At 37.6% G+C, this 25,291-nt stretch overlaps 1 protein-coding gene across 3 annotated transcripts; it reads right to left on the bottom strand.

Annotated features, from left to right (window-relative positions):
- Nucleotides 1–2,535: 2,535 nt before the first annotated feature.
- On the bottom strand, nucleotides 2,536–19,741 carry FC2 (ferrochelatase 2). Of its 3 annotated transcripts, none has more exons than XR_016400349.1 (12): nucleotides 19,487–19,741; nucleotides 18,899–19,007; nucleotides 18,005–18,332; nucleotides 15,672–15,815; nucleotides 15,545–15,583; nucleotides 13,927–14,028; nucleotides 11,272–11,375; nucleotides 11,062–11,188; nucleotides 5,383–5,535; nucleotides 3,662–3,762; nucleotides 3,288–3,503; nucleotides 2,536–3,017 (listed from the first exon to the last, which is right to left on the bottom strand). XR_016400349.1 is itself a non-coding variant. In XM_089930244.1 (12 exons), exons 1-12 carry the CDS (start codon nucleotides 19,533–19,535, stop codon nucleotides 2,793–2,795), a joined length of 1,683 nt encoding a protein of 560 aa, XP_089786370.1. In that variant the 5' UTR covers nucleotides 19,536–19,741; the 3' UTR covers nucleotides 2,536–2,792. The 3 variants fall into 3 exon arrangements, 2 of the variants coding, with proteins under 2 accessions (XP_089786370.1, XP_008786444.2); XM_089930244.1 differs by having other exon boundaries at nucleotides 3,288–3,489; XM_008788222.5 differs by lacking the exon at nucleotides 15,545–15,583 and having other exon boundaries at nucleotides 3,288–3,489.
- Between the last annotated feature and the right edge of the window lie 5,550 nt (nucleotides 19,742–25,291).

The raw sequence follows: 25,291 nt of genomic DNA, 5'->3' as shown, positions 1-25,291 counted from the left end.
TTAAATGGAGACCGAATGCTTTCTGCTCGGACACAGAGTTTGGAAAGACTTATTGGTCCGCTAGTAACCTCGGTGGTGCGAGGTATGACGTACTCACACGGAGGATTCGTGCCGGAGATTATAGGGATCACCGAGCCGGGCCCATGGATGGGGAGGCTATGAATGAAATCGGCCGGAATACCCAACACACGGTCATTTCTGTCCGCATCGAACATTTTCCTGGCGGGATGGGGGCCCAGTGAGAGCTGCTATGCGGGGTGGACTTGTCGCTTCCTCCCCCCTCTTTTTTATAAATAATAATAATAATAATAATAATAATAATAATAAAAAGGACAATTATGGATCATCAATGGCAAAAAGCTGTCTACTTACTTATATATTATCATCAATGGTAGTTTTCTTTAATCTTGTAGGGACTAGTGATTTAGACAGATGTTATGATGGGTTGAAGGGCTTGCTCATGGAAGTATGGGGGTATTCACGTGCTCGTGCCAAAAAAAAAAGAAAAAAAGGAGAGTCATATCCCACCTGGATTCGAGGGATCACTCCCTCTCTCCAAGCTGTATATATTTGTATGGATGTGCTCGAAAGGTAGTGATGTGGGGAGATGACTATTTTATTCTTTTTATAGATTATATTTGGGACATTGAGAACAGCTCATATAGAAATAGAATACAATACGCAACTCCGATTACGCTGAGAGCCAGAGAACATCATGGCCTGTTCTCGTGCTGCACATGGCAAGAATGGCAAAGGAATGATGGGAACGGGACCAACTTGTCTCTATTCAAACTGGTTCCTGTGACATTAATTGTGATATGATTGAAGACAATTTTTTTTTTTTGGTCAAAAAATAGAGGAGGGGGAGGGCCAGCCCACCTACGTAGCAACCCTCACTCGACGTCATACAGATCGCAGATTTCGCGTGCCTTGTCCGACACGTGGACTCATCTTAGTGGGCTCATCGCCTTCACGTATAGGTACGTCACCTCAGCGCTACCTTAGTACAAATGGAAGAAAAATATATCCGCCAACGAGCCAACCAGATGTGGAGCATCCAATCTCCTAATTTAATCGATGCCCGCGCATTTCGAATCCAGACACATCAAACGAAATTATCGCTCCTTTACCACCAAGCTACTACCTAGGTGGCATTGAAGACACTTTTAGAATGCCAACCAGGAATTGGTAGGTGGTAATAACCTTTTTTTTGTTTTCCCGTCATATAACTAGATGTTGGATACCGGTTATCTCATATCTGATTTGAGTCCCACTCTCATCCTGCTTTTAACTGGATTTCTTTTCACCTTCATCTCCAAAATAAAAAGAAAGTAAAACAATAATACTATATTTTGTATTCTTATTCTATGTGATTCATTTGACATAGGAAACCGGGTTATCTCCAGAGGGAAGCAATCTTAGGTCAGTCACGCGATAGAAATAATATCTACAAGATTGAATGTATTGCATGCAAGATTTTGATGTTGGAGTTCAACAAATCATCAATTTGCACGCACCTGACCGAGTTCTTGACGTAAAGAACTCTAAGACCAATGCTGGAATTGAAATAAACAAGGTCACTATTATATCCTATATGATATGACAAGACATAATAAATTTGATTAGAGTTTCCATAATTTGATGCGAAGTCATGAGAAGAGTTGAAACGAAGAGGCATGAGAAGAGTTGAAATTTGTATATGGCTTTCAACTTCTCCACTGTCTTCTTTTGACCATCTTATCCTAATGAACTTGTAATATGCATAAAAGGGTTAAAAAAAGCAATTATAATAAAATAATCGCTTGTCAATTTCTTCGCAAACTTCTCCACAACGCTGACTGCTACATGTAACGTTCCTGCAATATCTTTACCGACTTTTATTATTAAAAAAGAAAGATAAAGCGGTAGCAATTATTAACCCAAGTAGCCAGTCTTAATCTTGTCAAAATACTTCCCTTTTCAATTGATTCCTAAGAATTTTCACTACCGTATTTTGATTAATACTCGATTTAATATTTTTCTCCAATATTACTGACTACTAACTTTAATGCAATTGTGTACTCAAAGAGTATTACACATGCCAAATTACTTGGACCTTAGTTTCTTATGCATATCTAAACCACTGTCTAGAAGAGCTACGAAGGAGTAGTCTTTTACCTCGACGGCCACAAATACTAATGTATTATTATTATTCCTGGCTATTACATAGAAAAGACAAGCTTCTAGCACTCTTATGATAGTGGTGTGGAACACACAGAGCAATTTCCTTTTTTTTTTCTTTCTCAAGAGTACTAACTTTCATCCGGCCAGGAGTGCAGATCGAAACTTTAAATATATTAAAGTGAAATAAGATCTTATATGGCATGGGAAAACAACAAAATCTGTGGCACGAACAAATTATATCTGAATTCATGATGTGATAAAACAAACAAAATCATCCTCTAATTTCTCGTCTTTTAGGGATCAAATCCTGCTCAGATATAACCTAAAAAAAGTATTGTTCCAGGTGAAGGATATAGCAAGAAAACAGAAGTGTGGAGTATCAGCAACAGTCATTATGATTCAGAAAAACGTATCAAAAACATATAAGATAGGTCTAAAAAAGTATACACCAATGCCTTTTATATGTGCTCATATAGATGTATCCACAAAAGTTGCCCATCGGCCAAAATGGCAGCATTACTACCTGCACAGACGAAATGCTAGCAGTATCAGAATGAGAAGACTTACGAAAAAAAACAGCATTTTCTTCACCGCCGGCTTAGCTCATTGCATGTGAAATAAACTTCCAGTCAACGGAACAGGGGCAGGATTCCCCACTGGTGCAAGAATCCTTCGCCCGTGGTTACTTCTAAGACCAAAAGAGCAAGAACAGCTACCATGGCTGCTCGGCCGTTCCAGGTTTCTGCGCTTTTCGTCCATCCCCATTCCCACACAGTAACCGGCGGTGGAAGCTCGCCACGTTTTGAATCATATGCTGCCAATAGCTCTTCTACGCTTCCAAGGGGCACAAGCGACTGCTAACAACGAAATCATTAATTTATGGCTAGTTGTTCTGAATCATTTTCAGTTGCTGAGCAATAAATGGTAAAGCATCTCAATGTAGATATCGTTTTCATCAAATTAGCAGATTTGAGTTTTGTCATAGGCAAGTTACATTGATATCTAGCTGTGTTAGCGAAAAAAAAAAAAAACCTCAGTACTTCAGTTTGCAGTTGAAATAGTAATACTAGTAGCAGCAACATCGTGCTCACTTTAGGTAACTGGTGAGGAGTAGCACTGATTACCTGACGAGCCTCAAGATTGGAAACTGCCATTGCTCCGACATAGGGAAGACTCTCTATAACAGCATCAGCAAGATCAGAAATGAATGTTGGCTCACATCCTAAAGCAGGAACCCGCCCCCATCTCTCAATGCCAGATCTCAGAGCCAACTCTTTGTACTCCACATCAATTTCTTCAAGGGTTTCAATATGCTCACTGACAAAACTGCACATTGGATACTAAAAGGTAATCAAAATAGGAATATATTAAACGTCTTTAGCATTAACATATATGATGGACTGTCCATACATGCCAAAGTTACTGCTGAGGCAGCTAGAGACCCTAGAGTATCCTTTTAAAATTAAATGGGGAACAAGGAATTTAAGTGCAGAGCTACCTAATAGGGACGGCTAGAAGACTTTTCACTCCTTTTTGTCCAAGCTCAACAATTGTCTCGTCCGTGTAGGGCTTCAACCATTCCACAGGTCCAACTCGGCTCTGAAAATCCAGTCAAAGGCTACTAAGTGAAAAGAACGCAAAAAAAATCATGGTAAACATAAACAAATCATAGCATTTGGGGCAAAGTAATGGTGGATAGTGGTTGATTTCATAAGACATTGTTTGATGTCATAAATATAACTGGGTCACATGGAAATAAACAGAATGAACAACAGATTTGAGATCCAAAAAACTGGGAGTGCTTATATCAATCTAGAGATGCATGCTTACCAAGAGGCTAGGTGCCTTCACTGTGTTCAGGAGAAAAGAACAATTGCCTTATATAACTGTAGCTATAAGAACACAAATGCAAAACAATAGCGATGATGTGGGCACTATCAAATGGTTTGGTATCCAAAGATATAACTGTACAGGAATCCAAGCTACAAGCACCCACACTTCTAAAATTGTCTAGAACCTCCAAGTGCCATCCTTGCAAATTCTAATAGTTTTACTTGGGAAATGTCTATGACATCCAGTGAAGTGTCAACAATTTGTTAGACATAAGTAGGTCATGAAAGGTTAACTGTTTTTTTCAATGAATCCTTTTTGAGATCCAAAGATATAGTTAGAAGTGTCCATATCCAAGTTAGACCTCGACCACAATAAGCATTTTAACTTTTTTCCTATTGGTGCTATAATATCATTCATCATAACCAACCTCGGTCGAATCACATGATGTTTTCAAATCCTTTTAGCTCGAACTTTTCAGATGTGATGATTGTTAGGTAGGGGTTTGAAATATCTAAGCAACATCAGGCATTTGATCAAAGAGAATCTTTGAAACATTGCTGCAGCAATACTAAACACTCCAGTGTGGTTAAGAAGCCATCAATAATACAAGAAGTAGTTGACAAAGTGGCCAGAATATCATCAGCAATAATCAAATAAAATCACTTTGTTGCTAGAGAGCCAGCTTGTTATTAGTCGATTTTCTAGCACATCCTACAAGACAGGCAGAGGAATTACTTTATCTTCTTTGCATATAATATTCTACCAACAGGAACATGCATAACCTGAATGCTTTTTAGGATTGGACAAAATTAGCAACATTGGCAATCACAATAATGATTGTAGTAATATGGTTATTACTTGAGAGAAATCCCAACGTGATTACTTTTGTCCAAAAATAAGCTTGATATATCTGACCCAGTTCAAATGAAATGATAATAAGACTGAGCAAAAGAACAAGGAACCTTACTGTATATAAGAGCAATTCCACCAGCATGCACTGAAGAAACCATAAATGTACATATCTATCAACCTACACATCTGTACATGAATAATACATTCATACATACAGGTACATGTGGGTTCTCGTGCATGAATATATCTAGAATACCTGTACGTATGCATATAGGTATATATGTCTGTCTAGTATGTGTATGTATATATGGATGAATTTATGTTGTATATTTGTATATATACATAACATACATAAGGGAGCATAGAGTAACATGAAAAAAACTACAGAAATTATAGCCCAATGTAGCTATATCTTAATAGATCAAATAATCCGCAGGCTAACTACAGAAATGACCTTCAACCCATAAAAGAGAGACCGCATAATGAGAGAAAACTACTAGTGAATAAGATTACATAATACAGCAAATACTTAACCTGGTAAGCAAGGGTGTATGGATTTGTTATTCCGCGTTTTTCTAGTTCTTCCATAATTAAATCTACACACTCCTCCATCTCTGCTTTGTATGGATCTCCAGCTTCTTCCACATATGCGAGGGGCACTCCATGAGCACTGAAAAATATCATTACCTGCAACATATGTCGAAATGAGTTCATAAAAATTACCAAAAAGGAAAGCAATACTATTCGGCACATCAAGCTGAAACAGGCACAAAATAGAAGCTTCTAAGGCAAAAAGAGAAGAGACAGAAGTTGACCAAAATGTATAGTAGTTCCATGTATACTTGATCTACACCTATGCGAATTTTTTGTTTTTATTTTTCTACCCATACTATTCAAGAAACCATCCTCTTTTTAACAATTTATAACCTATGCTATGCATCACCAAAAACATCCAAACAGTTTTCCCTCGGTTTGTAATTAATTGATCCTACTCATTTTATTTTTCTATCCTCATCCTTCTGAATCTACCTGCATATCCATGTCGACTTCATCTTACATTTTACATTCATCTTATATTTTATGTTCATCGTATGTGTAATAACCCCAAAATATTTTTTTTATATAAAAAGGGATAGAATAGTCCTTTAAAATTGATGTAAGGGGTAAAATTGGAAGGAATCAAAAGATAATGGCATAGTTGTAGATGCGTTGAAGTGGTAAGGGTAAAATTGGAAAGGAATCAAAAGTTAATGGCATACCAGTAGATATGTTGAAGTGTTAGGGGCAAAATGAAAATTTAATAATATTAAACAAAGGGTGAATAGTGTTTTGATGTGACTTAATTAGGGGGTTTTGCTGTGGCTTTTGGATGGAAACCGAGAGAGAGTCACAGAGGGGGGGAGTCTCAGGCGTGAAACAGAGAGAAAGAAAAAGAAGAAGAGGAAAAGAAAGGAAGAAAAGAAGAGGAAGAAGAAGAAGAAAAAGGAAGGGAAGGAAATCCCGGTTGCGCTGCCAGCTGAAGGGAAAAGTATAGATCTCCTTCTCCTCTACGCAAGGACCTTGATTTTCAAAAAGAAAAAGGTAAATATCCGTCTCTATCTAGTCTTTTGATGACATTAGGCTATACAAAGGGTGGATGTAGTCTAGAGGGGTCGGATAAGGGTTGTAGAGGTGGTTAAAAGAGGAAGAATCGGATTTCAACAAATTTTTCCGGCACTACGGAAAAACTGTGTCGAAGTCCCAACTTCGGCGAATTATTTCGGGGGTCAAACGGCCTCCGATAGTGATGCATGTTACCTTTTTGGAATCCCCTACGAGTGTAGAATGTTAGGTAAAAATTTCATCAAATTTGGAGTTTGGAAAGTGGATCAAACCCAGGATGAAGTAACCGGCTGTCGGTCCGGATTACTGTTCATCCGGGTGGAAAAATAGGGGATTTCATGCCATAATAGGGTATTAAGCCTAGATTAAGCTAAGGGGACCTTGTACTCATGCAAGGAAGTCCCTAATACATATAAATAGTGAGTTAATTAATAGAAAAAGAAAAAAAAAAGAAAAGAAAAGATTTAGGGAACGAGGGAGTTGAATCAATTAAAGTTTCATATATTTATGATTGGCACGTAGATTATGGCCCTTGATACAAAACTAAATGTATTGTAAATGCATGTATCAGTTGGGCAAGAAGCTAGGGAACAAGAGGAAGAAGTTCCCCACTGCCAGCTATAGATTTTTGGAGGCGTACCAGGGCCGTGCCGGATTGACAGGTGAGTGGGAGTTTGTACTTTGCACCAGAGCACATTCCTTATTCATTTTCATGAATGTTGCCAAGTGTGACTTGATTCCACCTGAGCTCATTGATTAATTGTTGTGGTAGATTCCTCTATGTTTTGTTCTCCATGCTTGATTATTCTGTACATGCATTTGAGGAAACATTGAGAGGAATTACGAGGGGTAGATGAGTAATTAAATTGGTTCCAAATTGTGAAATGACTTCTTTTGTAAATTGATTTCATTTCCTCTATTTCAAAGACGTGTGAGTGGTAGTCTTAATTATACTCCTTTATGAGTAGTTAAATTGGATCCGAATTGTGAAATGACTTCTTTTATAAATTGATTTCATTTCCTCTATTTCAAAGATTTGTAGAGCCCTTTTCAGTGGTATATTGAGTTGCATTGCACTCCCATGATTCCTCACTCCCAACCCTGATGTTAGTTATGAATTGGGTCGTGGCCGAGTGAGTGGTAGTCTTAATTATGCTCCTTTTTAGTAGAGTATTGGGAGGGTGCATTATGGCATTCATGCATGGCTTGGCAGTATCTACAGGACACCTATAGTCGATGGGGTTGAACATCGGCCTTTGTGCACATAGTAGCCTTCTGGGTGGGCGGAGCCCAGTCCCTTCCTAGGGGGGACACGGCCCTAGGCGTAGGATCGGCCGGTCCTACGACTTATATTCTGCTTGCCGTCGGGCATAGTAAGACCCCGCGAGGTGCAGTACGGCTTTCCGCGGATGTAGAATTTCCGCGAGGTGTCGTTTAGTATATAGATGTCAGATGTTTTTATGGATTTCTGTTCTGGATACTGGCCAGCATTTACATGATCAGTGTGGTGTCTTTCCTGCATATGCATGTGACAGTAGGGAGTTGTTGCTGGTTCGCCTGGGGCGTAAAACCCACCTCCCGATAGCTGTCTAGCATTTATATTATCGGTATGGTGTCTTATTCTGCATATGCATGTGACAGTAGGGAGTTGTTGCTGGTTTGTCTGGGGCGTAAAACCCACCTTCCGATAGCTGTCTTGTTGATGATTCAGCCTATTGACACCTAATTTATATGATTCAGTACTATGACCTGTTGAGCATATTCATGTTATCATACATACTTATTTGATTATTCTATATATGCTCCAGATGAGTTGATTGGGATTGTGATGATTTACTCCTTATTTCTTATGTTAAGTTATGTGTATTCTGTTCTTGACGACTGCTCATATGCTCTTGAGATTTCACCTCGAGCCATGATTATATCTTGTCTCATGTGCATAGTACTCTCTACTCCACTCACTGAGTATTTATATACTCACTCCCCAGCTTGGTGTTTTTGATTGCAGGGCAGGTATTGTATAGAGAAGAGCAGGGTTAGAGATTGCCTGCTAGCTGTGCCGCTCCATAGTGTAGTATAATATAGATAAAGGTTTATACATTTTGGTGTATTATAAACCTTCTGTTGTATATAGTGTATAGTTACAGTCATAGATCCTGTTATGGATATGAGTTTGACCATGGATGGAATGGGAACCGGATTTTTATACAGATGAGTTATATGCCTGTGATGATGTATTGATATATATTGTCCAAGTTCATTATGTGACAGATTATGTGATTGCTGCTCTGACAGGTAGTGTTGTTGTATGTAATGAGATAATCCTGACAGGTCACCATAGGAAAGGTAATCATTTTGTGCATGCATCATGCCAAAATTTTCAGAATTTATTAATGATTGATAGGTAGTAGGGTTCTACGTGGTGGCTGGTGGCCTTATGCCTACCCGCACCCTAGGACCGTCGCGACGGCCCGCCGGGAACGGGGCGGGGGTCGTGACAGTATGTCAACAATGTATATCAGGTTAAACTACATTCCTATTTATAATGCTAACATCATAACACATACGACAAAAATGATCTTTTTATGACATGAACCCCATTATGAATGTTGGAAGCTCGCAAAGCTGCCGATTCAAACCCTTGAATTTAGGATCTAAAGATTTTGTAGTACATGTTTTAATTTATTATATTTACTTTTTATTTATTAGGCAGATTTACACACAAAGCAAAGAAACCACAAACACGCGGATCCTACAATGTCTATGTTGGACTGCTACAAGCACCCAAGTACATGAAAATCAAGATTGAAATCTTCAGGCGACTAAACAGATCAATGAAGCATAATCCAATGTTGTTTTGGATTTTCTTTTAAAACAAGGCAAACAACAAAAGCTCAATAACAAGCCCTATTTTGCAACTATAACATCAAGACGAACAAAATGATGTGATAGAGGATTTCTCAGGAGGCAATGGACAACATCCCTAATCAAGTCGCATAGGAGCGGGCAGGGAAGGGATGAACCACTATGGGTTGATGCTGTTGCTTGCAAGAAACAGAGACACAAGGCAGATAGTGACATAGATAATGCAAAAACTAAACCAGGTGACCATGATAAAGTTTTTGATCGCCATGTATTGGCTAATGGTAGAATGGACTGAGAATTCAAAAAGAGTGCATTTAAGTGGAGAGCCACAAACGTGAAGTCACCTGAATGAGAAACTAAAGCCCTAGATCTGGTTGATTCTCTTAAACATTCTTGTGGCCAAAAGTGCCAAAGATGTGAGATTCCAGAAGTGTTCCGCATGAAAGGAATAGGGAGACAATGCAGAGGTTTATTCTTACTCCTAGAGTTGTAATGCTCAAGCCAACTGCCATAAATCATAATATAAAACTTTCACAGGAGACCTGAGAGATGATTTATGTTTGAACTTATCAAGTGCCTAGAAATTAGGTGTTGGAAAACAAACCATGCAAGTACAAGAGATATAGGTGGCATGGTTACTACACAGTGGTACATGTATTAAGACAAAGGAAAAGGGATTTTTTTTTTCTTGGGGGCTTTGGATGGTCCAGTATATGCACCTACTTGTGCATAAATAATGATATGCATACCACGTGACCTTTAACAAGAACCATGAAGAGCTTCAATATATAGTTATTTATGATTAGCTTTATGAATTTGTACTAAATTAGAATTCCAATCGGTCACTCCTTCCAGTGACATGAAGACATTACTCTTGTTTTAGCCTCACACATCAAACATCACCACTAGTTGGTTGGTAGATTGATCTTTCATGAACACATTAAGAAAATGATAGTTTCTTCATATCTAAGGTTCGATTAGCTTCCAGCCAGCTCTTTATGCCTGCAATCTTCTCTTCATTATCCTAACTGTAGCCAAATATTCGCCTAGAATTACTAACTATGCAAGTAATTTTCTTCCAAAGTAGCATTGATATAAAAGCCTATGTAGGCAACATCAGGTTTAAAAAGGCCAGTCTTTTTTTTAAAAGTTTTTTTATATAGATCAACCTGTGTTGAGGGTGGGAGTACTACCAGTTTAAAAGCCTAGCTGACCCCTACCAATTTATTAGAATGAAAGAAAAGGGAATCAAAAGAGAAGTTGAAATCTGAGGATGCTCAAAGGATCTACACAGGAAAGAAACATCAAAGTGAGCAACATGTTTTTTACATCTGATGTATAGCCTAGTTTATCCATCTCGATGTTTTTCAAAGCAAGAAAAGAAACTTCTTAATGGTATATAATGCTGATTATAGAAATCATTAGCAAGGCAGTCAGCAACCATGTTCCCTCTCTAAATACATGTGATATTTTCAGGGTCACCGAGGCTTCTAACTTCCTAAACTTCAACAACTCATAACATAGATTCGAGGGACAGTTGCACTCAGCCAAAAAAAATAATTAACAAGGACCAAAAAAATCATTCTCTAATTGGATTTTTGCAAGACCTTTGGCAACAAAAAATTCAATTCCTCCTATGACTGCCCTATATGCAAGTTCCCCATAAGTTAGTAACACTTAGTTAGAGATATCAGGCACTAATTTAAATAAGAAATAAAATATCTATCCAATTCAAGAAGTTCGCACCTTCTCAGGGCTATCAAATGTGCGTAACTCTTTTTCAATTAAATTTGCCATGGCCTTGATGTATCCCTCACGCTGGTACCATGAAGGTATAACTGTGTGTTGCATATTAACCAGATACTCATCCTCCCTGCAGAACTAAATTAATGTCATAAAATTGACACTGGCTTTTAAAATCATCATAAGCACTAGATGAAATGTTACATTCATTACCTGAATATACTCTCTAATAAACGAAGACTTGAACCACTAGTTGATATTGAAAACTGTGGATAAAGAGGAAGCACAACAAGTTTTGTTATCCTGTCCTGTTTAATCTGCACAGTTAACAAGAAAAAAATAAAAATACATTGACAAATGTACAAAATCAGTTTTCTATTTAATAATCTGGCAATCAAATTTCTACTGAAATGAAGAAAGGATAAATATATGTAAATATATTCAATTCATAGGCTCAATACTTGTGTTTTCTTATTAATATTAAAATAAATACAAGAATAGGATGCAACAGTCAAAGCTAAAACTTACTTCCATATCATACGCATGCATGGAAAAAGAGAAACTTCTATACTAGCTTCCATCCATCTCCTTCTGAGAAAGGAGAAGCTCAAAAAAGAGGAAAACATCAAGTAGTACAATAATATTCACTCTGATGGCTAGAAAATAACATTGTAGTGACATAAAATTTTGCAGTGTGTCGTGTGCCATAAGAATTCAATATCATGATATAGGGTTATCTATTTATGACATCCATTGTGGCTTTGATATCATTGGCGATAATATTCTTGTCATGGGCAATTAGAAAAAGGAGGTATAAAATTTTATTAAGAACCCTATTGGCATAAGATTACTATGTCCATCTTTACATGCCTACATCATATTTGCAGAACATACATTTGATATGGAAGACAAAAAAAGTAGCTTAGCTATGTAATGAATTCTCTTTTTAGCTATAAGTCTCCCCCGCCTAGCAGTTCCATAGCATCAACTTGTTATTTATCATTTATTTGTTGCTTTATGTTCTGGTCCTTAGAGTGAATAGGAAATAAGAAGCTTTCCTATTCCCACATGGCCCATAGTTGTTAGGTAGCAAAACCTTTGAAAAAAAACATGCTGGCATTTATAAAACTACCAGTCTAACAAGACCAATATTCCTGGTCATCATAACCAACTATTATAACTACATTTTAGTTTATGATCCAGGTCCATGTGGCCTCCTAGGTGCTTAATTTGGCCGGGCTGCCTAGGCCAAGCCACTCAAATCATACCACTTTTCAGGTTTCTTGTCCGATTTTCTTTCCCTGTAAGGGACATGCAGGAGAGAAGCAAAGGCTACCACATCCTAGTATTAGCCAGTAGGTTGATCAATGGGTATCAACAGGTCAGGGACAGTGATAAGTAACAGAAACCATTGCACCTCTTCTTCATCTATCCATCATTCCACCTTTGTTTTCCTAAATTTTCCCTTTGTTCTGCTTGCAGCCTCTAGTTTTCTTGGCCCCTCCTGCTTCTTGCTAAGTGCTGGACTGCAATCCTTGTGGATTTTGATCTTTGGACTTTGAGCACAACAAACAGATTCATGGTCCCATATGTGGTAAAAATGAGTATATATAATATATGCACATCCATATTTACGTGGTAAAAAGGATATCAGGTTTGTTAAGATGGATTAAGGTTGTATTTGTGTTCTATTTCCCACAGGTAAGTAACTAAAAGTAACCTAGATAAGGAACTATATTTTCAAAGCTTATCTTACAGCTCCAATTATGTAAGCTTAAAATTTAATAGTGTCATGTGTCGACAAGAGTTAAGTTTCAGCATAGTACAGCTTGGTTTGCATAGTGTGTCAGCTTACCTGCATTGCATGAGTAACAAAGCAATACTCTAATTTTACCATTATTTCTTCTTTTGTCCCTAAAACTATCATTTGCGAGATAAGAAAAATTAACTGAATTTACAAGCAAAATGGGCCCCGGCTCCATTATAAACTATCTACTAAAGTGTAACACAACTATAAGAATTATCAATAACGGTCCCATCTGTTTGGAGTTTGTCACGTGAATCTCTTTTGCACAAAAACCATCTGCTGCAATTTTTTGGTCAATCAAATTATTAGATTATAAACTCCATCAATCAACGTCTGTTGTGCCAATACCGAGCCCTATACTGGTTGCCTGCCACCATAGGTCAAGTACGACCCCACGCCATACCATGCCGGCCCAGTACCGACACAATAGAAGCGGGGGAGAGGGAGAACGAGAGAGAGAAAAAGAGAGAGTGCGGGAGGGAGAGAGAAGGAGAGGAAGAAAGAGAGGTCGATCAGGGCCGGCCGGTGGAGGCTGGGCTCGGCTCCGGTCCTCTGTTTCGTTCGAAACAGGGGCCCAGAGAGGGCCTCTTTTATTTTTGTAGATTTTAAGTTGAAGTCGGCAAACCCATTGCCGACTTCACTTAATCCACAATGGTTTTGCCGACTTCAACTTAAAATCCACAAAAGTAAAAAAAGACCCCTCCAGGCCCCTATTTCGAATGAAACAGGAGACCGGAGTGGAGCCCCACCTCCACGTCTCCCCGACCTCTGCCTCCTCCACCGGCCGGCCTCTTTCTTCCTTCCTCTCCCTCTCCCTCCCCCGCTCTCTCTCTCTTTTCCTCTTTTTTCTTCTCCTTCTCCCCCTCCGGTGACGGCATCTCGGTTTCGTTGCTGGAACCGTCCCGGTCTGCCGCTGGTACCATCCCGGTCCGCCGTCGGTACAGTTCGAGACGCCCCAAACCGGACGGTTCGGGACGATTTCGCTGACCAAGCCATCAATTTTTAATATGATCATTTGAAATGGAAATAAACTTCAAGGTAAATATATATGAACTCTTTACCTGTTGAATAGCTTCTTCAGTGAAAGGATGCCAATATCGCATTCCAACGTACACCTTCACCGGGACATTTTTGTTACAAAGGGCCTTCCTCAATGCTTCCGCCTAAATTATAAAAAAGAAAAGCTATAAGTATACATATAGACTATTTCCAACTTGAAACTAATTGGAAAAGTTACAGTTCGCTTCGCAAGCTTGCTTGTCAGCTTGCTTTGCTCTAAGTTGACCTCTTACCTTGAAAAGGAAAAAAAACCTCAACCTATTCTTACTTTTGAAAGGATATTAAACCCATGCCTTACGGGGCCCCCGTGGACCGGGGCCTATTGAGCGCAGTTAAGCTAGTACGCGCCGGAGAAAAGAAAGGCATAGATCATTGGTATTGGATGTATCATTTGGTTGTGCCGAGTCAAATCTGCTCCTCTGATTTTTATACCTTCAGTTTAAACAAAAAAAAAAATGCAAGGCTAGCAGAGTCTCCAAGGCAACTTCACATATGAATGTGACATGGTCATTAGGCATGTAACTGATAAACACCAATAATATAACAAATATGCATGGTTCCATCTATTTGGAGCAGTTCTTGCCAATACTGAGTCAATTGCCCCGATTTACTCCATCAGATGTAAACATAATTTTTTTGAATCCCAGGACAATTCCATCCAGGTCTTCTTAGGCCCTATTTTTTCATGACCATAAAGCCGTATGTTACCTCCTCAAGATAGGTTTACCCTACCCTTTCATTGCACATTATCAAGCCACTTCTACCAGTAAAGTAGGCAATCAAAAAACATGAATACGTTATTAAGAAGTCAAGAGTCATGGTAATCAACAATGAGACCACAATGATGGTTTTATCATCTTATTTCAGTGATGGTCTTAACCATTTATAAATAATAAGCACCAAAGCTACATTCAAATAAACCAGCATAGTTAGCATAAAAAATGCCTAATATCCACTGATAACAGATTAAATTAAGTGAAAATAAAGGTAGTAAGACCTAAAAAATGCAAAGGTGCAATACTAGATGTCATATATTGAATTTTCCTTGCTAGCAGGAAAAGGTTAAAAAAAAGCAGTTTGATGTTTAACAGGATTCAGAATCATGACAATGAATAGGCAAGGAAAGGAAATGCTGTTTTTAGTGCATGTGATTTGCATCTATTGAAATTTTACTTCAATGGGCTTTGACTCTCTCTCTCTCAATATGTGTCTATGTATATACGTATATACGTATGCACGTATGTATGTATAAGTACGTACCATATATATAGACAGATAGGTTGGTAGAGACGGATGTCGTTTCGCTTTGAAGCGAGCATAATAAGACAAGAAACAGTTTCAAAGAAAATTATTTTTAATGGTTTGCTCCCCATCACCATGTTCTAGATGTCTAGCATTGATATTTATCAATTAGGGTATGAGCACCATGGATTGCAATTCTCTGAAACTGGTTGTAATTGAAACATCGTCAAATATCTTCTCTAATTCTTGTCTTAAATTTAGAAATAAAAAATGGGGAGTTTTCATCAGATAAAGGAAAACTTTCATTATGTCGTCAAATGTCTGCATGAGAACTTTTTTTGGAAAAAAAAATAGAAATCATTCTTCTTAAGCAGAAACCTGAATAAATAGTTGATTTAACTTGTTTTTAACAGAACCCTGTAATAAAAAGTTCGGCAATCTGAAGTTAGAGAAGGAAAGGAAACTTGCTTTTAACAGACAAAAAATAGGTCAAAATAAATCATGCCTGTGCTTCGGTTATCTGTCGAAGTGGAGAACCACCACCTATGGAAGCATAACCTTCTTTGCTCTTGGGTGCTCTAACAGCGGATATGAATTGTGCCAAAGGCTTCTGAAAAAACCAGAACATCCTAGGAAGCCGAATAATGTCCTGTCAATTGTCCATTATCAGTTAGTCACTACAGCAAATGAAGATAAATATAAGGGCAGTGGAAAGTTGATAACACTTTCTTTTAGGTCCAAAAAGACCTAAAACCAAATCAGTATATCACACAAACAAATCACTTTGTTTTTCATCTAAACTATGGTTACCAACTAATAAAACAGGACATAAAAAACAGGCCCCTCTTGTTCAAAGATGCCTTAGCCAAGAATATAGCATCATATCGGAGAGTCTACATCTGGTTGAAAGGCAGTCATAATTTTTCTCAAACTTTATTGTACCATATAGATCCTTACCCAGCCTCATACTGATGTGACCAGCCTTGTTTGCTCATGTTCTAAAACTATGACTCATGTAAAAGAAATGATAAACAAAGTGATTTGAGCTATTCACACGCACACAAACACACACTCAAAAAGGAGCCTAGTAAAATGGAGAAAAACACTAAAACTATGAAATCTTTTTAATCCAATATACATAGATATTACAAGTATAAAATTGGACAAAGTCCAGCAAGAATCCTAAACCACTTTAGATCTATATAAATTTTGATACAAAACATTAGATATAAAATATAAACAGTACCATTGACATGAAATAAGATGCACAATGGGTTCATTTAACCAAACTTCTGTAGCGACAAGATAAGTAAAATTAACACTCTTGACCATCTAACATATGAAATTGTAGTGTATAGATACCAACAGACATATCACTTGACTACAAAATAACCACATGAAAGGGCGCATGGATGCATCCTAGAGCTGAATAAGAACAAGGTAACATGCATATTATTTCAATGCAAAAGACGCATATAACAAGCAACTGGTATACATAAGACATCCGTGAAGAAAAATTTAAAGAGATAGTAGACGTAAATATCATATTCAAAAGCAAACCATTAGAAGCAGTTTATTCTTCACATGATCCACCAAAAAAATAAAAAAAAATAAAGATTTATTTCATAAATCAAATCAAATGAACTCCAAGCAAAATAAATTGTATTAACCATTTTTCGCAATGAAGCTACCTTGAACTCCATACTGGTAGTGCAATGATGCATCTGGAACCTCAGGAAGATTAAAGATGCACCAACACTTGAATTATTAGCTGACCGTAGACTATAATGGTCACCTATTAGGAGTGAGTTACCTTAGCATATAGTATCACTGTATGGGAAAAATGAGCAAGTATACAGTCTACTTTGACCAGGGGTTTTAACAGCATCCCAGCCTACACACATCATGATAGGATGCAGCACAATCAAGATGGAAGACCGGACCATTAGGCAGAGAATGAAACTCTTAGGCACATTTGAGTAGGACAAAGCATGAAGATGAAGTGGCCACCCTTCCATGATTAGTTCAACCATATACATTTTTTCTCAATTGGCAGGTTTACGATAATAGCTTCTTAAAGAGGCATGATATGCTGGCAGCAAGTGAAATTAGTTGAAGCACATATTGTAAGGGCTTGCTGCAAATTGGAGGCAATGAGTTGTCAAATCACATGGCCTGCTAAAAACCAGAAATCTAAAATAATAGTCTACAGAGAATTTTTTCCTTAAGAAACTATTATCTGAAATTATGAGAATATGTACTAGGCATTCACCTCATTGAGAAGGATATGAATGAATGAATATGTTTTTGCCTTTCTAGAAACATTCGAGCTAGTATAAGGAACTTACTAGCTCACCTAATATATTGAGAACATAATTGGAGAACATTACCTGCTAACTAACTGTAAGACGAGCGTCGTTCACATGATATTAGAACTTGAACAAGAAATATTGTCTATTAGGTGATGCTAGCATACTTTATAATATATTAAATCTTTATGTAAGACTTAGAGAAATCAAAAGGCATTCAACAGCTACCAATTGCACTCTAATTCAGATAAGAATACACCTTGCTACTAAATCAGAACATAATTGAATGTAAATCAGAACATAATTGAATGTGAATCAAAAAAAAATGAGGGTCAAAGAGCATCTTAATGAGATGCAAGGCACTAATACGACAGCAATTCTCATGCATTTCCTTCATCTAAAGCATTCAAAATACAAAATGAGTGGTCCTAATCAGAATAGACTCACTTTAAATGCATTAAAACTAAAAAAAATGTTGAAACTAGCGAAAGTATAGAAGAAGGGAACAAGAAGGTCTGGCTTTATTTACCGGGTCAGAAAAAAGATTAAATAAGAACGGTTGCACATCTTCAAGGGTCTCTGGTCCTCCAAGATTAAGTAACAAGACTCCAACTTTTTCATTGCCAACAATAAGCGTGCTGGATGCGGCTTGAGACTTAGTGGTCATTAATGCCTCGGAGGAGGATGAATATCTTTTGAATGATCGCTTGCAGCTGGATGAAGGTGGATCAAGATATCCTCGAAGATATTTGGAAATTAGGGGTTTCTTTCGACAACATGGTCTAACCCAAGCATCCATCTCGCCACCAGAAGGATGGTTAAAAATTTGAGTTAAACATGTTGGTGGTCGAACAACCCTGTTACAAAGAAAATTAAACAATTAATTTTTTTCAGAAGCTAGACAAATACCACTATGCTCCATGAATAATATTAGTGTGACTGTATAACAATGTTAAAGATGTCTGCATGGGTGGGCATGTGCAGAGGTTTGAACAGAAGGAGGTAGGAACGAAAAGAATACTCAAGTAGGCAGTATAACCATCCAATCAGTGAAAATGAGCAAGAATATCATTAAGAATCTAGTACTTTGATCCAAAAACATGTTTTATGTTGTCTTGTCCCATCAAAAATTGAGCCACTTTGTAAAAGCATTGACTTTAAGCAAGGTCGTTTTGCAAAACAGCAAAAATGCATTACGTAGATTGAAAACTTTTTTTGTGTATGTGTCTTGGAAAAGGGAATTGTGATACTTAAGTTGTCCTGGGCAATGACTTGGTCTCAATTTATGGAGTAAAACAATTCTTAAAGTTTCTCAAACAGAAGTAGCACTTGTTGACGGGCACAGATTTTCCAACACCACGTCCTTGTAGCCACTATGCTTTCTCGGAAAACGAAAAGGTTACATTCTTGGAGCGAGTAATACCTTGCGGGCAAAGATTTTGACTGAGCCAAAGTAGTAGATCCCAGCTCCAGGTTGCCCATCTCAATTACACCCCTGGTACTCGCCTGGTGAGATGATGACAATCGCTCCCCTACCATTAACAAAAGCAACAAAAAATGTAATCAAAAAAAAAAAAAAAAAAAACGAAGATGAATTCTAGGACCCACCTGCAAAATCACTAGTATAAGATGTGGGTGTAGTTAAACTTACTTTCTGGAAGAGAAAATCAGGGATTACGAATTTAGTTAAGAAATTAGCATATAAACTACACTCCAATGATGCCCACAGTTTGTATGCTGTCACCAATTAAAGAAAGAAAAAAGGGGAGTCCTTTTTCCTCATCAAAAGAGCCCATTAAGACAAATGGTCTACAGTATCTTCTAATTTCAGCTCCCTAAGCTTGTGAACGGATCAAGAACGTCCAAATATTACATATTTAATGGAGAAGAAACCGAATTGAGCAATTCCAATAAAAAACACGAGATTCGTTACTGTTTTCTCTCATTCATTCTACTTCTCATGGAACTTGGGGGGGAAAAAGGGGGGGAAAGAAGATCGGAAAAGTCTTACACTGAGAGGCGGGAGAAGGGAGGGAAAGCGCCAAGACCTCGATCCCCATTCCGATGCCCTAATATCTCCTCGGCGCTGGTGGAAATTGGGGGAAAAAATAGAGGTCGAGATAAAGAAGAGATCTGTAGTGGATTTTTCGCCTCTCTCTCTCTCTCTCTCTCTCTCTCTCTCTCTCCGTGTACGGAAACATGCATTGCGAGCTGTGGAAAAAATAATCCGCAACGATTGGTGGTGTCTTTTTCTTCTGGGCTTTTCTCGTCCGATATTATGAAGGACGAGTGGTAACGGTTACTGCGGTGAGCGTAGGATACTGCTGACCTGTTACGCCTTTGGCTTTATTCTCAATTTTCCTTTTAAAACTAAAGTTTATTTTAAATTCTTCATGCATAAGAAAAGATTTTTTTCTAGAACAATATATATTTAGTTGTTCACAAAATAATTTTGTTTATTTTTTATGAAAAATGTCCTATCACAATTAAAGAGTACATCTTTGTTCGGATAATTACTAGTCTCATATCTAAATCAAGAAGCAAAATTGTCAAAATATCCCTGAATGCATATCATTCGATGAGAAATAAATCTAACCTTTTTTATCAAGAGAGGATATTGATATGAACAAAAATACGATCCCATTAATTTATAAATGTTTTATTTGAGAATGGTATGAGACACTTGACTCTTTAAGAAGCTTTAAGCCTGATCAACTTGAACTTGCAACAATATGTAAAAATTTAACCATGGATGCCTCACATCTCTGTATACTTCTCTGTATATATTAATATCATTGTAAAAAGCATAAGATGTATCATCCTCTTCCTATGAACCAGGCTCGTCTCGATAGTCATATCCCATTTTAGGTTTGAGTATTGCATGGCAAAATAGGTGTTAGTTAATCATGTTTGAGTCAGATCTAGCCGTGTCTTTACCTTAAAATGTACATGTTAGATCCAAATTCTAAAATTAGACGCGAACCTAATTAAAATTCTTTGTCTACAACCTAATACTAGACCAAAAAAAAAAAAATAGCATATCATGTAAGATTTTGGGAGAATGCAGGTATCTAATAAATTATTTTACTATTTTTGGGACTCTTTAAAGTTATTCGGTGCACCAAATACTACCTTATGAATTGTAAAATATAAAAAATAAAATAAAAACATGTAAAAAAAGGTGCATCTAAAAGAGAGCATTTATTCAAATGCAAGCATCCATGCAACTACGAGACATGGAGAAGAAAAAAAGTTCCTACCATAATCAAACTTAATAATAATATAAATGTATGTTACAAATAGGCTAATTTTTAAGTAACAACCCTTGGCAATAACCATACATGACACTGGTAGGAATTTGGTAGAATATGATAGGTTTTGGAATGACTTAAATCTCGCCTATCAACCTATTTTTGAAAAAATAATGGCGATACCCTTCAACTTTGGGCGAAAATATTTTCATCCCAAAACTTGTAATTTTTTTAATAGACCCCAATACTTAATTTTTTATTGCGATATAGCCCAGTTGTTTGTTCGAGCTCTAACACTACTAATTGCATGTATGAAATGACTAAGTTACCCTCGAGAGGTTGCTAATGGAAAAAAGCAAATTTGGAGAAAATCTCAGCTAGGCGTTTGACCAATCCCACTCAACTAAATTAAGTTAATAATGTATCTAGTTCTGCAAATCAAATAAGATTAATCAAGTATTCTGTAAACTGACACAATATAGATCAGAATGTGGCCCCATATTAGATCAATTAAATTCAGTTCAGATAGTTGCATGTAACTTGTAGTGAACTAAAATCATCCATCTCAATTAGATTTTGTTCAGCCACCTGACTAATGGGCTAATTGGTTAGAGGCCTACCGTATCAGATCTAAACTTATCCAGGTTTTTGGTTCGCCACCCAAAATCCGAACTCATCCTTTTATTCTTCCTTTGTCCTCCAATTATGAGTGGAGGAGACAGCCGAATCCATGGGTATAGTGGCTCTGCCATCGTCCCTCCTCTCTTCTTATCTATTTTCTTTTTCTTAATTTTATATTAGCCCTTTAAAAAATTAACAAGCTCTCTCCATTATGGACATGGAATCCGACAGGGGTCCAACTCCATAGATGGGGTTGGCTAGTCACCGACTACTAGCAATCGACTATGATGACGAATCGCCTGATCTACCTGATGAGGTGTTTATGGGCAAGATTTATTTTGATAATAAAATAAAGCCTTCAATCTTTATTTCAAGTTTCCCTCTCTCCCTCCACTCTCTCATTCTTTCAATGTTCACCAGCATCAACTAGATTAAGCAAAACCTTTGTTGAGAAAGAAAGAGAGAGAAATGAAGAGTCCCATGATGTCTGCATGATCTTCTTGCTTTTTCTCCAAAATAAGTAATTCCTCCTCTACTCAAAGCAAGGAGGGCATTAAATGAATAGGTCTATCCAGATATCATGTGACAAACTAGGAGGTCTATTCCTATATTAGGTGACAATTATGTGTTCATAAATTCTAACTGATATCACATGCACCACAATCGGCCCGTGATCGGTCTTCTTATAACTGTGTTGCAGTATCTCCTAGGCTACATTGGTTATAGGCCAAGTTCGCTCTGATACTATTTGTAACAATTCAGGACCTCATCCAAAAAAGCTAGCTGAAAGGTATTATTTGGATTTTTTGAATCTGTATAAGAATCTAAGATCGAATAACCAATATGAGGCCCAATAGTCCCACATCGGAAAGACTCGTTCTAGAGCCTGGGCATATGAGGCGGGTGTCTCCTAATCCTGCAGACGCGTTTTGGGTGGAAAACAAAATCGGGGAGGGGTGAAGGACGCTTGTGTGAAGCCCCAGAATCGGACAATATCTGGCAGGGGAGCCCCGCGGTCCCCCCTCATGTGGCCCCCACGTGGGCACTGGGTGCCTCACGTGCTCCGCACAGGCGGGGGCGTGACGTTTGGTATCAGAGCCGAGGACGGCTCTTGTCCGATGGTGGGAAGGGTGTGAGGCCCAATAGTCCGACATCGGAAAGACTCGTTCTAGAGCCTGGGCATATGAGGCGGGTGTCTCCTAATCCTGCAGACGCGTTTTGGGTGGAAAACAAAATCGGGGAGGGGTGAAGGACGCTTGCGTGAAGCCCTAGAACCGGACAATATCTGGCAGGGGAGCCCCGTGTTCCCCCCTCATGCGGCCCCCACGTGGGCACTAGGTACCTCACGTGTCTCGCAGAGGCGGGGGCGTGACAACCAATGTAGAACTAAATACACATCCATATAGGTCTTTGCAGAAAGGGTGGGACTGCACTTAGAAGTTTGGTTAGCATCGCTCAACAAGACGCCCACGTCGATGGCTGAATTTGGCGTCCGCTTGGCCGAAGCCGGGCCAAAAGGGATGGAAGCAGGGGAAAGGTGGGACCTTCGCCTCCCCGGGTCCCTGGAGAACTCTTTCGAAGGGGAAATGGTAGCTAGAAAAAGGACGGTGTCCCCCACGAAGGAGGGAAAAAAAAACAAAGGACCAAGGACCAACTGTTAATTTGTATGAAAAGAATCCTTATTGCGTGGACAGTAAATATATGAGAATATCTAACATGCGATCCCTGTAGATTACACCTACTTTTTCTTTTTTTGGTAAAGATTACACCTACTTCGTTATCTATACGCCTGATTGGCTGATTTCCCAAAAAGGGAATGCCATTAAGTGTTCATCTCTCATCTCCCGCCCGATTTGGCGACTCCCACACGCTGCCTTTTGATAGAGTTGAAAGGCGCGCGACATCCGTCCCATATCCATCTCCGAGATGGGCGTCATTCCCCGTTTCCTCGTCCTCACATCGCCGGGGAGTTAGAAAAGGAGACACCTTTTCCCCCAAAATTCTCTTCTTGTTCTCTTCGTTCCGTCTCTACGATCGAATCTTTCGGCTTTTCTTCTTCGTTGGGGATATCCTAGTACCATTCCGTCAGCTCAGGCTGCCCAGATTCGAACCTTGATCCGTTCTTGGTAGAGTTGGAGGAATCATAGGGTCCTCCGAGGTGGCCTTTCTTGGCCAAGGCTAGTTTGCGTATCCGGCTCTTGAATTCTTAGCGATCGAGCCTGCCTCTGGTTTGGAGAAATGAAATTTCTGGATTTTTTTTTTTCGATTTGTCCGCTGAGTTTGATTTTGTGGAGATAAAATAACTATTTTTTCCACTTCATTTGGGTGATATCTGAGTTCTTTTTCTTTTCTGGTTAGAAATTGAATGGGTTTCAGAGATTCAGATTCGGGAGTTTCTGAGATTTCTGAATTTTCGCTTTCTTTTTTAGTTACTTTTAAGTAGAATTGTGAATTTGATTCATACGCGACAAAGAAATATCTTTCACTTTATTTTGATTATATCTTAGTTTTCTGTGGTTAGAAATCAAATAGATTGCTGAGTTTTGAGTTGCTTTTGAGTATAATTCTGTATTTGATTAAAATGAGATAAAATGATCTTTTTCACGTTTTTAATGATATTTGAGCATTTTGTTTTGTTAGAAATCGAATAGATTACGGAGATTCCGATAGGGGTACTGGAATTTCGGGGATTTTTGAATTTTCTGCTTATTTTTTTATTTACTTTTGGGTGGAATTCTAAATTTGATTTAGATGAGATAAAATAAACTTCCACACTTAATTTTGTTGATCGCTGAGTTCTTTTCTGGGTCGAAATTGAGCAGAACACTGAATAGATTCGGGATTTTAATCAAAAAGTGGTGGTTTTTGATCTCGCGAGTTGATCATTTATGTTAAGCTTAACTGGGGGTATAGGGGTGATGGAACTTCTAGGATTTTTGAATTTTCTGCTGTTTTTTTTGGGTTAGTTCAAAATAACAATATCACTTGGTTTTTGTGCTCTTTGAGTGTTTTCTGAGTAGAAAATCAAATAGATAAGTGGTTGGATTAGAGATTTTAAATAAAAAATGTGGTTTTAAATCTCTTGAGATGATCATTGAGGTACAGCTTATTCCCATCTGCTACGTTATACATATATAATAATGAAGAAAAAGATAATGACCATTATAAAGGGTTATTTAGTGCCATGTAACAATATCCATTATTATAAAATAATATATACTGTACATTTTCCCTCTAAAAGTGTTTGTACCTGCCTTGTGAAAACAATTTTTATTAAATAAACAGTGAAGTGAAAAATAATGCTGTTATGTTTTCTTCAATGCCACTTATATTCCATGAGATGACAGTGCTATAGCAGCCATTACTTTAATACTAAAAAATTAAATCACATACTTTAGGAAAAGTAATGGTTATGAAACCTTCATATTTTTTAAAAATTTAATATAGATTTTGATTCTGAACTGAGAAATGAAAGAGAGGGTCAACAAAGATTAAAAAATTTTTTAAAGGAGGTAGAGATATTAGTTTTCAGTGAGACCAGTTAACTTGTTATCCGTTTCAACAATAAAAAGATACTTTTATAATTATAATTAATTTTTAATTTAAATAAATATGATTTTGGTTAATCATTTTAGCTGAATCACTATGCTAAAGGTATTCATGTAAAAATAGTATTTTGTGAGGGCATGCACGTAAATATTGATTTGGAGTGTATTTATGTAAATTTTAATATTTAGAAGGATATTTATGCAAAAATTTAAGAATTTTTTTGCATAATATTTCTTTTCACATGTTTATCTGTTAAGTATATTTTTATTATTTACATTTTAAACTGCTAAATTCTTAATGACATGATACATAAAAAAAAATAAAAAAAATAAAATAAGTATTTGATAACAATATTTATGTAAATATTAAATTTAAAAAATATTTATGTAAATTTT

This window comes from Phoenix dactylifera, chromosome 4 (genome assembly GCF_051530095.1).
Source record: "Phoenix dactylifera cultivar Ajwa chromosome 4, Ajwa_hap1_PhDact_Kaust_v1.1, whole genome shotgun sequence".
NCBI classification, from domain to species: Eukaryota; Viridiplantae; Streptophyta; class Magnoliopsida; order Arecales; family Arecaceae; genus Phoenix; species Phoenix dactylifera.
The sequence above is the reverse complement of the archived record's forward strand: the minus strand, read 5'-3'. Positions and strand labels throughout refer to the sequence as shown.